The sequence below is a fragment of the Trichechus manatus genome, unplaced genomic scaffold (assembly GCF_000243295.1).
Source record: "Trichechus manatus latirostris isolate Lorelei unplaced genomic scaffold, TriManLat1.0 scaffold00007, whole genome shotgun sequence".
Lineage (NCBI taxonomy): Eukaryota > Metazoa > Chordata > Mammalia > Sirenia > Trichechidae > Trichechus > Trichechus manatus.
In genome coordinates, this window is record NW_004443943.1 from 23,544,359 (window position 1) to 23,558,298 (window position 13,940).

General features: G+C 43.1%; 1 protein-coding gene across 4 annotated transcripts in view; it reads right to left on the bottom strand.

Moving 5' to 3' along the window:
- PIK3AP1 (phosphoinositide-3-kinase adaptor protein 1) overlaps positions 1–13,700 on the bottom strand; it is a 134,044-nt gene extending 120,344 nt beyond the window's left edge. For 2 of the 4 annotated variants that reach the window (XM_023740330.1, XM_023740336.1), the window contains exons 1-2: positions 13,565–13,693; positions 3,065–3,481 (exon numbers count right to left, since the gene is read on the bottom strand). In XM_023740330.1, the coding sequence (XP_023596098.1) occupies positions 3,065–3,481; positions 13,565–13,577 (430 nt within the window). In that variant the 5' untranslated portion in view covers positions 13,578–13,693. Of the gene's footprint in view, positions 1–3,064; positions 3,482–13,564 lie in introns of all 4 variants that reach the window. The other 2 variants (XM_004369974.3, XM_023740343.1) reach the window with 2 other exon arrangements.
- Positions 13,701–13,940: the final 240 nt, after the last annotated feature.

The following is a 13,940-nucleotide window of genomic DNA, read 5'->3' on the forward strand; positions in this document are numbered from 1 at the left end:
TTTCAGCCAAGATCCATCTGACATCAGCAATGATATCCCTCATTCCACATCCTCTTCTGAATCCAGCTTGAACTTCTGGCAGTTCCCTGTCGATGTATTGCTGCTACTTTTGAATGATCTTCAGCAAAATTTTTACTTGTGTGTGCTATTAATGATATTGGTCAATAATTTCCACATTTGGTTGGACAATCTTTCTTTGGAATGGACACAAATACGGATCTCTTCCAGTCAGTTGGCCAGGTAGCTGTCTTCCAGATTTCTTGGAATAGGTGAATGAGCGCCTCTACTGCCTCATCCGTTTGTTGAAAAATCTCTGTTCCTGGAGTCTTGTTTTTCACCATTCCCTTCAGTGCTGCTTGGACTTCTTCCTTCAGTACCAATGGTTCTTGATCATATGCTACCTACGTCATGAAATGGTTGAACATCAACCAATTCTTTTTGGTACAGTGACTCTGTGTATTCCTTCCATATTCTTTTGATACTTCTTGCATCATTCAATATTTTCTCCATAGAATTCTTCAGAATTGCAACTCGAGGCTTGAATTTTTTCTTCAGTTCTTTCAGCTTGAGAAAGGCCAAGTGTGTTCTTCCCTTTTGGTTTTCTAACTCCAGGTCTTTGCACATTTCATTATAATACTTGACTTTGTCTTTTTGAGCCGCCCTTTGAAATCTTCTGTTCAGCTCTTTTACTTCATCTCAAGTCTAATTCCTTCTCTTACAAGGAAGGAAATTGGAACCAAGAGAAGCTAAGTGCCTTGCCCAAAATTGGCATCCAGTTAGCAGCAGAGAAAGGCAATGGACTGTTCCTACTCCTGTTCAATGTTCTTTTTGCTCACTAAGTGTTGGGTTTGCTAAGAAAGCCTGTCTAGCATAAGAATAGGGATATGACATCACATTAGTGAGCAGAACAACAGCAATGGCTATGGGACACCCTAAAAGCAAACTCAAGCCATCCTGGCACAGACAGATAAGTTCAATCTCAAAATGTACAAGTCTAATGCCAGTCAAGAAAGTTAAGACATCTTATATAAGAACCATAAACCTGCCTTCCTCCTCCTCTCTTTTCTGAAATTTCATTTGTTCTCATCTATCCATTGGTTCTGAACTGCAGAGATTTTCCACTAAGCATCTTATTTTAATCTCCCATTAAACTCATCTCTTTCTGATGAGAGGTTATTTGCTCTCAGAACAGAAACACCACTGTGAAATAGTTCATTCTTTCTGAAACACCTAAAGCTAAAGACTCATAGCATCTAAGCCGAGTCTTCAATAACAAGTAAAATATTATAGGAGATCCATTTCTCTAGGTACCTAAACATGAGCTGAATCCAGACAATAAAACAGTATTAGAGGAATATTTTTCTACCATCTATTTGTAAAAATCATACTATTGTAACATTTTAAAGAACAATCTGTTCGAGCATACAAGGTGAGGTGCTGGTACCCTCCCAATATACTATGGAGCTCTGAATGACAGGTTAGTAGGTCACAGTGGCCTGCCCACAAGATCATAATAGACCACTGCAGTGACATACACTCATCCCCAGGAACTAACAGTTATGTCCCAGTTCTTTGTAAGTTTGGGCAGATCACAACTCCTTCCAAGCAGTGAAATGTAATCCTGCAAATATGAATTGTGTGCTTTTTCTACCATTGTGCCCTTTTGAAGAAAAGATAAGTAAACCCTAGAAAAATTACTAATCCATGTCTCGGGCATTCCAGGTAAGACATCTTTTACGTTACCACTAGTCTTTTGTATTACAAAATGAGCTAGGACCTCTTAACCATGTTAAGAGATCAGGTAGTATTTATTGGTTTAAAGCAGCTTATTCCTGGGATAAACATATCTGGGAACCTACGTTAGCTTTTTCGGGCCACTAAGAATTAGTAAATTCTTAATTCAGTTAAGAACGGTACACAAATGAATGAGTCAAATTAATGCCCAAATCACACCAAGGCTAATTGTGGCATGCGTAAATTGAGCCCATAATTTTCCAGGCTTTTTTGCTGACTTCAGGTGTATAAGATCTCAAATGCAAGAGAATAGAAAATAAAAATACAGCTCACTCATAGCCTACAGAGAGGCAAAATTGGAAACAAAAAGAGGAACAAAAATTATAACATGCATCCATCCCAGAGCATGTCTTCCGTTACTGTTAATCATGGTGAATGTCACACTTCCTGGGGCCACTGAAGTCATCGGCCCTGGCAGAAAGAATCAGAATTTTTCCACTTTAAAAGGAGAAACAGGGCAAAAGACAGAAGCTAGGCTGCAGGGAAATAGAGAAGAGGGGTGTTTCTCTATTGACATACTGTACTAGGCTGAATAGTGTCCCCCCAAAATTGATGTCCTTCCCAGAACCTTAGAACGTGAACTTATTTGTAAATAGGGTCTCTGTAGGTGTAATTAGTTAAGCTAACGTGAGGTCATACTGGATTAGGGTAGACCCTAAATTCAACATGACTAGTGTCCTTATAAGACGAGGAGAAGACACAGAAACATGGGCACATAGGGGAGAAGGCCATGTAAAGGAGGAGATAAAAACTGAAGTGACGAATCTACAAGTCAAAGATGCCAAGGATTGCCAGCAACCTCTAGAAGCTGGAAGAGGCAAGAAAGGATTCTTCCCTAGAGACTTCAGAGGTAGCATGTTCCTGCCAACACCTTGATTTTGAACTTCTGGCCTCCAGAAGTGTGAAAGAATACATTTCTGTTGTTTTAAGTCACCTAGTTGGTGGTGCTTTATTACAGCAGCCCTAGGGAATTAATACATATATTATCCAAAACTGATGCCTTTTAACAACAATTTTAAGGTCAAGTGTTGATCAAATAGAAGGGGCATGCGAGCAGGAGGGTTGGCAGTTTTGCCTCTCAAATCCCCAGCAACCAAAGTCTCAACCTTCCCCCGCACTGCTCTCTTTTTTGCCTCTGGCAAAAAAGGGAATTTAATTTGTCCTGTGTCTTTCCAAGGTATAGAAAATTCTGGAAAGAAAGCTTTTGCCCTAGCACAGAACCCAAAGGAAAGTATCATCTTCCGCTCCAGCAGCCCAGCGAGATCCCTACCTTCAGAAAGAGCCTTCGTCACAGCCGCCAGGTAAATCTCAGGCTCATCATCACAGGTGAGCTCCTGCCAGTGGGCCCAATCCGGAAAGAAGTTCAGGAACTCCTCGCTGTCCTGCACCCCACAGAGCAGCCTCACCACGCGGTGTGGAGGATGGAAGGCTCGCTGGAGCAGGGGCAGCATGGCCGGCTGGTAGAAGTGCTGCACCAGCTCTGCAGACAGCAGCACCATGATGCACCGGGTTCTGAGGAAGAGGCTCACGTCCTCGGCCGAAAAGGAGGCCCCGGGGCCTAGTCTGTGAGTTAGTATCTTCTGGGTGCGAACCTGCCGACTCGACAGGAAAAGGTCCTGGAGGTACTTACACCATTCCTTGGCATCTGGGCTATAGATGATGAGGATGTCACATCCTCCAAGCACCCCTGAGAGATAATGAAGTACAGAAGCATGTTAACCACCTTCTCCTCCTAGAGCTCCCCATGACCCCCAGGACATACCATCCAGATGAGGGGCCTGTCACCCATGGTCTTTCACAGTCTGCCTCCAGTTTACCTGTCTAACCTCTTCCCTCACTTAGAGTCTGTGTTCCAACCACACCGGACTCTCCATGTTTGCTGAAAAGTACCATGCTGTTTCAGATCTTTGAATAAGCTATTGCTTCTGTATGGCATGCTCTTCCCCTCATTAGCTGATGCGGAATAGGGTAATAATAATAATAGCAACCAGAACTCTTCCAAGCGCATTGCTGAATTAGCTCATTTAATCCTCACAGAAACCCTATAAGGAAGGTACTACTATTAGTCCTATTTTACGGATGAGAAAACTGAGACAGGTTCCTTTTGCCATAAGACCAGAAGAAATGGATGATGCCAGGCTACCATTACTGAACGTTTCGATCAAAGATTCTATAGAAGAACCCTAATCAAAGGGGTGAAATGTAGAACAGAACTTCAAATTCTCACGGACTCTAGACTTTCTGGAGCCATTGAGGCTGAATGAACCCCCAAAACTATTACTCTGAGATAATCTTTAAACCTTAAACCAAAAATATCCCTCGAAGTCTTCTTTAAACCAAACAAAAGTCTCACTTAACTAATAAAGAATATCTGCCTCAAGCATTGTGCTCTTTTAAGACCTATCTATACGGGATCAAATTGTTAATAGCAACTCAAAAGATTACATAGGAAACTTAGGGGCAGTGCGTTTCTGTTAATGGGGGAGGAACAATTTGGAAAAGGAGGGTGAGAATGGTTGCACAACTTGAAGAATGTAACCAATGTCACTGAATTGTACATATAGAAATTTTTGCATTGGTGTGTGTTCTGCTGGTATATTCTCAACAACAGCAACAAAAAATAAAATCAATTAATTGAAAAAAAAAAAAAAACTGAGTCAGGTTAGTAACTTTCCCACAGTCCACAATGGCAGAGCTAAATTTGAAGTCCGGCAGCTTGACCCCAGCACCTGTCTCTTTCCCAAATATAGTGATTATGAGCACAGGTCTAAAATCAGATGTATTAGCTGTATAACTTTAGGCAAGTTACTTAAATCTTCTAAACCTCAGTTTGCTCATCTGTAAATGGAAATATAATAGCAATACTTATCAGTATTTGATGAGAATTAAATTAAATTAGATATTTCATTTAAAGTGCAAAACATAGTGCTTGGCAGGTAGTGAACCCGCAATAATTGGTAGCTGGTGTCATCATCCTCAGATTAATATAAATAATGCATTTATGTAAATAGTAATCGTGGAAGAATTAACGCTTTGGCTACACAATACTATATATAAGGTCCATGACATATGCTTTCTTCTTCCTCTAATAAAGCATAAATGTCAGAAACAGAGTGAAAGACTCAGAGAAGCACTGAATTAGAAAGTGCTTTGGGGGAATCACTGGGCCCAAACTCCTCATTTACAAATAAACACTTCATCTGAGAAGATTAAGGGACTTGCTTAAATTCACACTCAGCAAATTAGCAGAGCCAGAACTGAAACTCAAATTGTCCCCTGATTCCCAGACAGTTCTCTTTTCAATCCACCTGCTGCCTCTCAGCATGCATTCTGTCAAGAATCCTAGGAGTTATAAATAGTTTGCTTCCAATTATCAAAGTTTAAAGAGGCTAGGCTCTTAATGTAACTGTTACCACTCTTTTGGTCCTCATCTCTCCACTAATTCAACCAACTATTCTGTGGGTGATTTGGAAGAGTGAACACAGAGAAGTTTCCATGCAGCAGTACAATGCAATAGGGATCCTTCCTTGTACTCAGAGAAGAAAGTTGGCCCAATTTTGTGAAGCTTGGGAATCATGGAAGGTTGTGGATTGTAACCACAATTAATAAACACGAGCTCTGGACCATGTTTCATTCCTGAGTGGTTCCTGGGGAAAAGATCAGAGGCAGGACTGGGGCAAGACCTGGATGTTTAAGCTCTAAAATGATTACAGAAGGAATCCTTTTACCCCATCCTCCACTATATTTGAAGCGAAAAACAACACACGAACTGCAAAATGGAAGTAAGGAAACCTAATATAGTTCTGCTTTTCCCAGGGTATTACTAAATGTGTTTTAAATAGCAAATCTAGTGGGTTGAATTGGGTCCCCCAAAATATATGCCCACCCAGTATGTCAGAATGTGATCCTATTTGGAATAAGGGTCTTTGCTGATGTAATTAAGGTAAGGATCTTGAGACGAGATCATGCTGGATTAACCATAAGTGTCCTTAAGAGACAGAAAAGGAGAAAACACAGAGGCGTAGAGAGAAGGTCATGTGAAGACAACGGCAGAGACTGGAGTTAGGCAGCCTCAAGCCAAGGAGAGCCAAGGGTTGCCAGCAACCAACAGAAGCTAGGACCGAGGCATGGAAGGGATTCTCCCTCAGGGCCTCCAGAGAGAACCAACCCTGACAGCACCTTGATTTTGGACTTCTGGCCTTCAGAACTGCGAGAGAATAAAGTTCTATTGTTTTAAGGCGCCAATTTTATGGCTTGTTGCAGCAGTCCTAGGAAAGTAATACAGCAAATTAAAAAAAATATATTTTGGAATTACATTCTTGGAGCCCATGCTTTGGTGGAGTCCTAATCCAGAACTAAAACCAAACCCAAGAGGGCTTATAGCAAGCTGATCAGCCTGAGGGTAGTTTTAAAGGGAAGGTATGTACATTTTCAAAGAAGTCCGTATTAGAAAGCAATATGGAACTGGAGAAAAACAGTCAGCAATTCATGACACTGCCATGGACATTTGTAATTCTACAGAGAACTCAATTCTGAGCATGGCCTGTCTCCTCAATTATGGATAAAATGGTCCTGTTTTAGACATGCTTCTCCTGATCCCAAAGTTTAAGCAGACTCAGAACAAAATTTTCATGTACTTATGTTGCAGCCTTCCATAAAATAATATCTTTGCTGACTGGATCTTTATGTTTTCCTGCTTGGAACATTATTTTTTGTACCTCAATGGAAAAATAATTTCAGGATAAATAGGAGGCATAAAATTGCTAAATCTACATAACATGAAGCTCACACTGAGCAAAGCAGAGTTCCGGTATCAGAATATAGCTTCCTTCTTTCTGTCCTTCCTTCCTATATGGCTGGTTTATCCCAAGAGGCAAACGGGGTTTTTTTTTTGTTTAAATATGAAGTGTTCTTGCAGAAGAGTGTTCATGAACATGATCCATTAGGTAGGAAATGTGTAAGAGTTTAGATTACATTATAATATTAAGAATGCAATGTTAGTGACAGTGGGCTCAGAACGCAGTTAAAAGTACAAAAGTGAAAAACAGTAGCTACAAACACATATCCCAAATATATGAGCAAATATTGTGTTAACAATCTGGGCACATGGGCTAGAAGGATAATAAGATCTCAGAAAGGGCTAGCTGTGGTCCGATAGATTAGTGATGAAGAAACTACAGATAATGTTTTTCAAGTGATAGCAAAGAAGGAAGAAGATGATTTCCTGGAGCATAAGAAGTGAAGTACACGAAAATAAGAAGGGTCTTTGAGCACTGATTGACTCAGCAGAAAAGCAGTGACATCACACTCCCCTGGAGACCACGTAGCCACAAGCAATTGAGTCCACCTTTATGAAAAGGAGGCAGTGGCCCAAAAATAACAGACCAGTTCTACGGCCATTGAGGGACTGAGCACTCGCTTCACCCTGGATGTTACCTCACCACTTCCTGTTCCTCTCTTTAAAGCACATGACAATATCAGCTGTTCATTAAGGACCCTGAATCATCAAGGAAAGTGTAAACTGAAATCAGCTACGTGTCCTAGGCACTGATCCTGTGCCAGTCACTATGCTAAGTGTCTCGTGAGCATTCTCTCATTTAATCCTTAGAACAACCCTATAAAGCATATGCTATTTTTTAGACAGGGACACTCAAACTTTGTGAAGACCAGCTGCTGCCCAATATCTCACTGAATGCTGGAGCAAGGATTTGACCAGGCCCACCTGACTCCAAAGCCCATACTCTTAATCTTTAAGCTAAACTCTATTTTAAAAGTCAAGGAAATGTAGAATACAGTTTAGAAAATACAATGAAAAAACAGCTACTGCCCTTGGTTTCTAAAAGCATTCTCCTTCTATAAAAGGAACCAGTGCTCCTTGGGGAAATGGCTGATTCTAGAACGAAAAAACAAAACAAAACAAAACAAGTTGCCATCGAGTCAATTCCAACTCAAGGTGACCCCATGTGTTACAGAGTAGAACCGCTCCATAGGAAGCAGATCTCCAAGTAATTCTTCTGTGGTGCAGTTGGGTGGGTTCGAACCACCAACCTTTAGCTTAGAAGTCGAGCACAAACTGTTTTCGTCACACAGGGTCCTAACTGCAGGAGCAGGGCATAAAATATACAAGGTGAGCCTGGAGCATCTTGTAATGCCAAAAAGTAACTAAGTGCTCAAACAAAATCACAATGATGGGGGTATGCCAAAGGGACACAAGAGCCAACCGAGAGCTGCCAACAGCCAAAGCTGAGACAATTTGAGCAGCAAAATATAGTACTGGATTATAACTCAAAGTATAAAATAAATATCTATGAGTTAATATCAATATAAATAAATGATTGAATAAATAATGGGAGAAAAGAGACAAATCTCTCATGCAGAAGAATTCCAAATAATTTATGTAGATACTCCCCACTCCTTATGTGTGGGCTGTGGATAGTAAGTTCCTTCCAAACAGTTCAGTATGGAAAGGGGAGAAAGAAAGAATAACTTTATAGTGAGAAACCTGCTAATTAATACCTCAGCCAGGTGATGAAGGTCTTTATCTATAGTGAATAAGCCATGTGGGTAGCATGTACCCTTGATATGATGAAAATGGCACTTTCTCTCTGTGGTCTTCCTCCCAAGACATAACCTCACCTAATCATGAGAAAAGCAGCAGACAAATCCCAACTGAGGGACAGTCTACAAAACACCTGACCAGTACTTCTTAAAACTGTCAAGGTCATCAAAACACAAAGTCTGAGAAAGTTACAGCCAAGAAGAGCCAAAGGAAACATGACTACTAAATGTAACATAGTCTCCTGGATGGCATCCAGGAACAGAAAAAGGACATGATGTAAAAACTAAGGAAATCGGAATAAAGTATAGACTTTAATAATAACATATCAATATTGGTTCCTAACTGTAAGAAATGCACCACACTAACGTAAGATGTTATTTATAGGGGAAACTGGGTGTAGAGTATATGGGAAACCCTCTGTACTATCTTTGCAGTTTTTCTGCAAATTTAAAACTGTTGTAAAATTAAAAGTTTATTAAAAATACAATTAAAATAAAAATCACTTCAGCGATTGGTCTCTTCTACATGGAAGAAACAGCTATTTAAAATGCCTCATTCCTTGGGTTCTGGTGTTAAATTAAACTTCTTTGGAACAGAAGTACTTGAGAAGGAAGTGGTTAGTATCTCAAGGCAGTCAATATCACATCTTATTTGGTCACCAACTTTCAGTGAACCATAGACAAATTTTGCTTCAATATAAATGTGGTCAACGAAATACGTCACCTTCCCGAACTTTGCTGTACTGCTGAAACTGAAAGCTGGGGAATTTGTTTCAAAAAAAAAGTCCAAAGTGGAAGTTAAAGTCCCTCCATTATGTACTGGGTAACAGCATAGGGCTAAATGCTTTGTCAGAAGCTCTCCTTGTATGGGGGATGCCCCTTTCCTCAATGATAAGTCCTTTCCTCTAGTCATAAATCATTTCCCCACATATACCAAATCATTTCTCTCATTTTGAGGGGGGGGTTGTTTATTAAGAGAAACTAAATACATGAACCAACAAGACGTCCATAAATACTAGGTAGAAATGAAGACGGGTCTTTGTCTTTGTAGGGCTTAAAGAACAGAAGGTTTGGCTTTTGAAGCAAGTACAAAGGAGCAGATAACAGCAGAGGATGGAGCTGGCTGGTGGCATCGGGGAGTGACAGCAGTGGCAAGAAACTCAGTGATCGAAAGAAAGATTCTTTTGAAAAATTCAGAATCCGTCTAGGAAAAGAACAAAGAAAAAGTTTCAGGGGGCTTCTACAACGACGCAGCCCAGACTATTTCTTTAGTCTTCAGTGACTCTGGCACCCTGTTTATCTGCTCTGAAGCACCATGATTGAGTCTGGGCACATACTGGAAAAGGGATGTGAGACAGCGAAGGTGACCAGGATAGGGAGAGATCTGGTAATGATTCATGTGAGGAGCCTCCTGTCCCTGGAGGGGCTCATGTTTAGCGACTTGACAGAATTATTGAGGGACCTTAAGGATCAGACAAAAGTTAAATATTGAAAAAAATTAAAGATCGCTTCAAGTGCTATCGTTCTGTAAGTCCAGTAATGGTAGAAGAACCTGGAGACAGGAGAAGCCTTTGGAGAGAGGGGGCAGGACAAGGTATGAGAGCTTTCCTTAAGTACTTCCAGGATGACACTTGGAAAAGCAGGGAGGCCTGGGTTCTAATGTTTGCCCAGTCACAGACTTGGTCACTTGGGAAAGTCACTTATAGTCTCTCTCTCTCATGTGTAAATTTAAGACTCCATCAGGGGCACAGAGAATATTCCAGGATAGGCTGATTCCATTTCATTTCACCTTGCTACCCAAGGCTTTTTCAAGGACAGGGAGCCAAGATTCTCCTTTGTTTCAACAAGCAAACATATCTTCTAGAAAACAGAAGACTGATATTTACCCTTCAGTGGAAGGGAATTTAAGACCACACGATTCAGCAATAAAAAGGAATGAAGTTCTGATAAGTGCTACAACTTGGATAAATCTTTAAAACCCTACGCTAAGTCAAAGAAGTCAGTCATAAAACACCACATACTATATGATTCCATTAATTTGAAAGTCAATGGTATGGAAATCTATAGAGACAAAAACTAGATTACTGGTTGCTTAGGACTGGTGGGCAAGGGGGAAATAAAGGAGTGACAACTAAAGGGTATGGAGTTTCTTTTTGAGGTGATAAAAATGTGAGAAAATTGATTGTGGTGATGGTTGCACATACCTGTGAAAATACTAAAAACCAATGAATTATACTCTTTAAACAGGAATTATATGGTATGTGAATTATATCTCAATAAAGGAATTTTGAGGAAGAAGAAGACCACCACACAGCAGGGTGGCCTGGATGACTCCTGAGTCTATAGCATCTTGATGAGAAACGTTACTCTCACCACTGAGACATCCTCCCTTGGGTCCTTGTACCTCCAGACCTCAAGGAGTCCCACAGACCCCAGAGGCCGAACTCCCACAAGCAGCACCTGGTGTGGTGTCTCACCACAGAGGATGCAGACAACAAGAGGGTTTGACATTCTAACCATTGCAGTTGTCTGCAGAAGCCACTACAGAGCCCATAAATAGCCCCAGGTTTGGCCACTGAGCTAGGGACCTCATCTGAACAGGAGCACACCTTCTAGACCCTTCAGTCATGTCCACTGAATAGATGCGCAGGCGACCCTGGACAAAGGTGGTTGTCTCTGCTTCCTCTGTCCAAAGGCCCTCCTGGTTTGCTATTTCCTGGCCTCAGCAGCCCAGGGCCTGTTCCCAGCCATGGAAGGAGGTGGGAGCTTCACTGGTTCATTCTCTGACCTCATCTCCTACTTCTCCCCACTCATTCACCTACTCTGGACACTCTGGCCTGCTCACTGTTCCTTAAACACACCACAAACACCTAACTGTTCCTCTGCCTGGAACATTCTTCCCTCACATATCTCCCTCCCTCTCTTCCACATCTTTCCTCAAATGTTGCCTTCTGAGGCCACCTGATTTAAAATTATAACCCCAATCTCCCTTACCCCTCTATATTGTTTTTTCATAGTGCTTATCAGACCGTGGAGCTGTGGTAGCGCAGTGGTTAAGAGCTCGGCTGCTAATCAAAAGGTTGGCAGTTGAAATCCACCAGCTGCTCTTTGGAAACTCTATGGGCAGTTCTACTCTGTCCTGTAGAAGCAGCTAGACAGCAACAGGTTTTGGTCTGGTATCAGACCATATACTTTCCTTATTATTATGCCTGCCTTGCCCCACTACACTGTATGCTCCATGAAAGCATGGCTTTTTGTCTGTTTACCTAGCACCGAGAACACTGTCTGCCAATAGCAGGCATTCGATATAAATATTTGTCGAATAAATGAATTTCCTCTAGATAACTCTGCTTTGCCTTTCAAATGGAATGTGTGGACCATGAGCCTACTATTACCAAAAAAAGAAAACAGCTGCTATCAAGTCAATTCCAACTCATGGCAACCCTGCATGTGTCAAAGTAGAACTGTGCTCCACAGTGTTTTCAAAGGATGATTTTTCGGAAACAGATCACCAGGCCTTTGTTCCAAGCCTGGGTGGACTCAAACCTCCAACCTTTTGGTTAGCACTTTTTTGCACCATCCAGGCACTCCCTACTATTACCAAAGACCAAACCAGTTGCCATTGAGTCAGTTCTGACTCATGACAACCCAAGGGATTCCTTACTCACAATACAGCTTCTTCTAACCTCCAGAGCCCAGCTAGAGAGCCAAGAGGCAGAGATTAGCTACCTTCCTGACCCCCTTAAATAATGAGCTTGATTATCAAATCTAATACAACTGTCACCATTAGCCTTTTTCTACCCCTGCTTCCAAAGCACCATTATCAGGCGAGACCTCAGGGGATCTGTGGAGAGCTGGGTCTTCATTCTAGCATCTGCCCATATCTCTGAGAATAGTATGTTCTCCTGGAAGACTCAATGTCATTATTCAAGAGGCTTTTGCATCCTGTTTTCACATGTTATCTCTACTAAAACATCGTAAGATGGGCTGCGTAAACAGAAGTAAGCCCATTTGCAAACAAGGTTAACTACATCTTCTCATCTAGTAATTCTCCGTTTTCTTATCGCTTTCCTTCACAAGACTATACACTCTTTGAGAGCAGGGACTAGGTGTGTCCTGATCACCAATGAGAACATATTAGGTGCATAACATTCGCTGAAATGCATAGTAAAACCCACTCCATTTCGACTCATAGCGACCCTATAAGTGCTCATTAAAAACTTGTCACTGTCTATTCCAACTCAAAGCGATCTTTTGGACAGAGTAGAACTGCCCCATAGGGTTTCCAAAGCTGTAATCTTTACAGAAGCAGACCGCCACATCTTTCTTACGCAGAGCGGCTGGTGGGTTCCAACTACCACCAGTTAGCAGCCTAGTGCTTTAACCACTGCACCACCAGGGCTCCTTAAGTACCTGCAATTGTTATCATTATGTGGTTTGTCCTGGGCCTCAGTGGGTATGTGACTTACCAACTGTACGCCTCTATGGGCCAGAAGGCAACCCAAAACTAACCAGAAAAGGCTCCCGCCAACTTTTGATGGGTAGATTCCCCAGTGGCTTCCAACTCTCCCTACCCACCCCACCCCAAAGTTATGCAAAGGACACAGGAAAGGCAAAACTAAAGACTGGGAATAGTGTTCTTGGGTTCCTAGCAAAATTCTAGGCGAAAAACACACAGCCTGGTATGGGGTAGAGGAAGGGGGGCTTGGGAAGGTAGCATAAGTGCCGCCTCTGAACTGCCCAGTTATCAACCTAGGACTGTCTGAGCGCCCCCTACTGGTCTTATGAGGCCCTAAGCGAAGCCTTTCACTGGCGTTAACAAGTCAGCCCTCCCGCCTCCTTTGGATAGGTCTCAGTTTACAGAGTTGGAGAACCAGCGGAACGGAACGACAAACAGAAGCTAGCTCTGAGGGCTAGTGAAGGGGGAGGAAAGGAGACCGAGAAAGCAGGGGGCGAGGAGGGGCCAGGCATAGGCTGAAGAGAACCGCGCGACAATCTGGGAGCGGGAACGTGGGAAAGTTGAAGTGGGAAGTTTGGGACAGGAAACAAAGAACCAAGAAAAAGAACGCAAGATCCTCGCACCGGAGAAGCAAAGGGAATTGAGAGAAGGGACGCGTTCCGAGGAGAGCGGGTGGGCAAAGGCGCAGGAGAGAGGAGGAAGGAGCGAGCTGGCAGGAAGGCTTCTGAGAGGCCCGGGCCCCTGCTGACCCACCTGAGGCTGCCATGCCGCGGGGGCGCAGCTCACATCCCCGGCTCGCGGCGTGACTGGTGCGGGGGCCCGGCGGCGTCCCTGCGCGTGGTGGGGGAGCGGGCGCCGGGCTCCGTGAAGGACCAGCCGCGTTTCTGGTGCTTCCTCCCGCCGGGCAGCTAGGACTAGCCGCGAGGGCGTGTCCACAGGGACCGCCCCGCCTGCGGGATTCGGCCTGCGGCACCTGCACCCGCAGCCGTTGGGGAGGGGAAGTGAGAGCCCCATGCGGGCCGTTGCCGCTGGCCCTGCTCCACGCACGCCCCTCGCTCCCAGCCATCACTTGGAGGTAGAGCGGGGCGGCCTCGCGCCAAGCGCGCCCCACTCCTTGGGAAACCAGGTG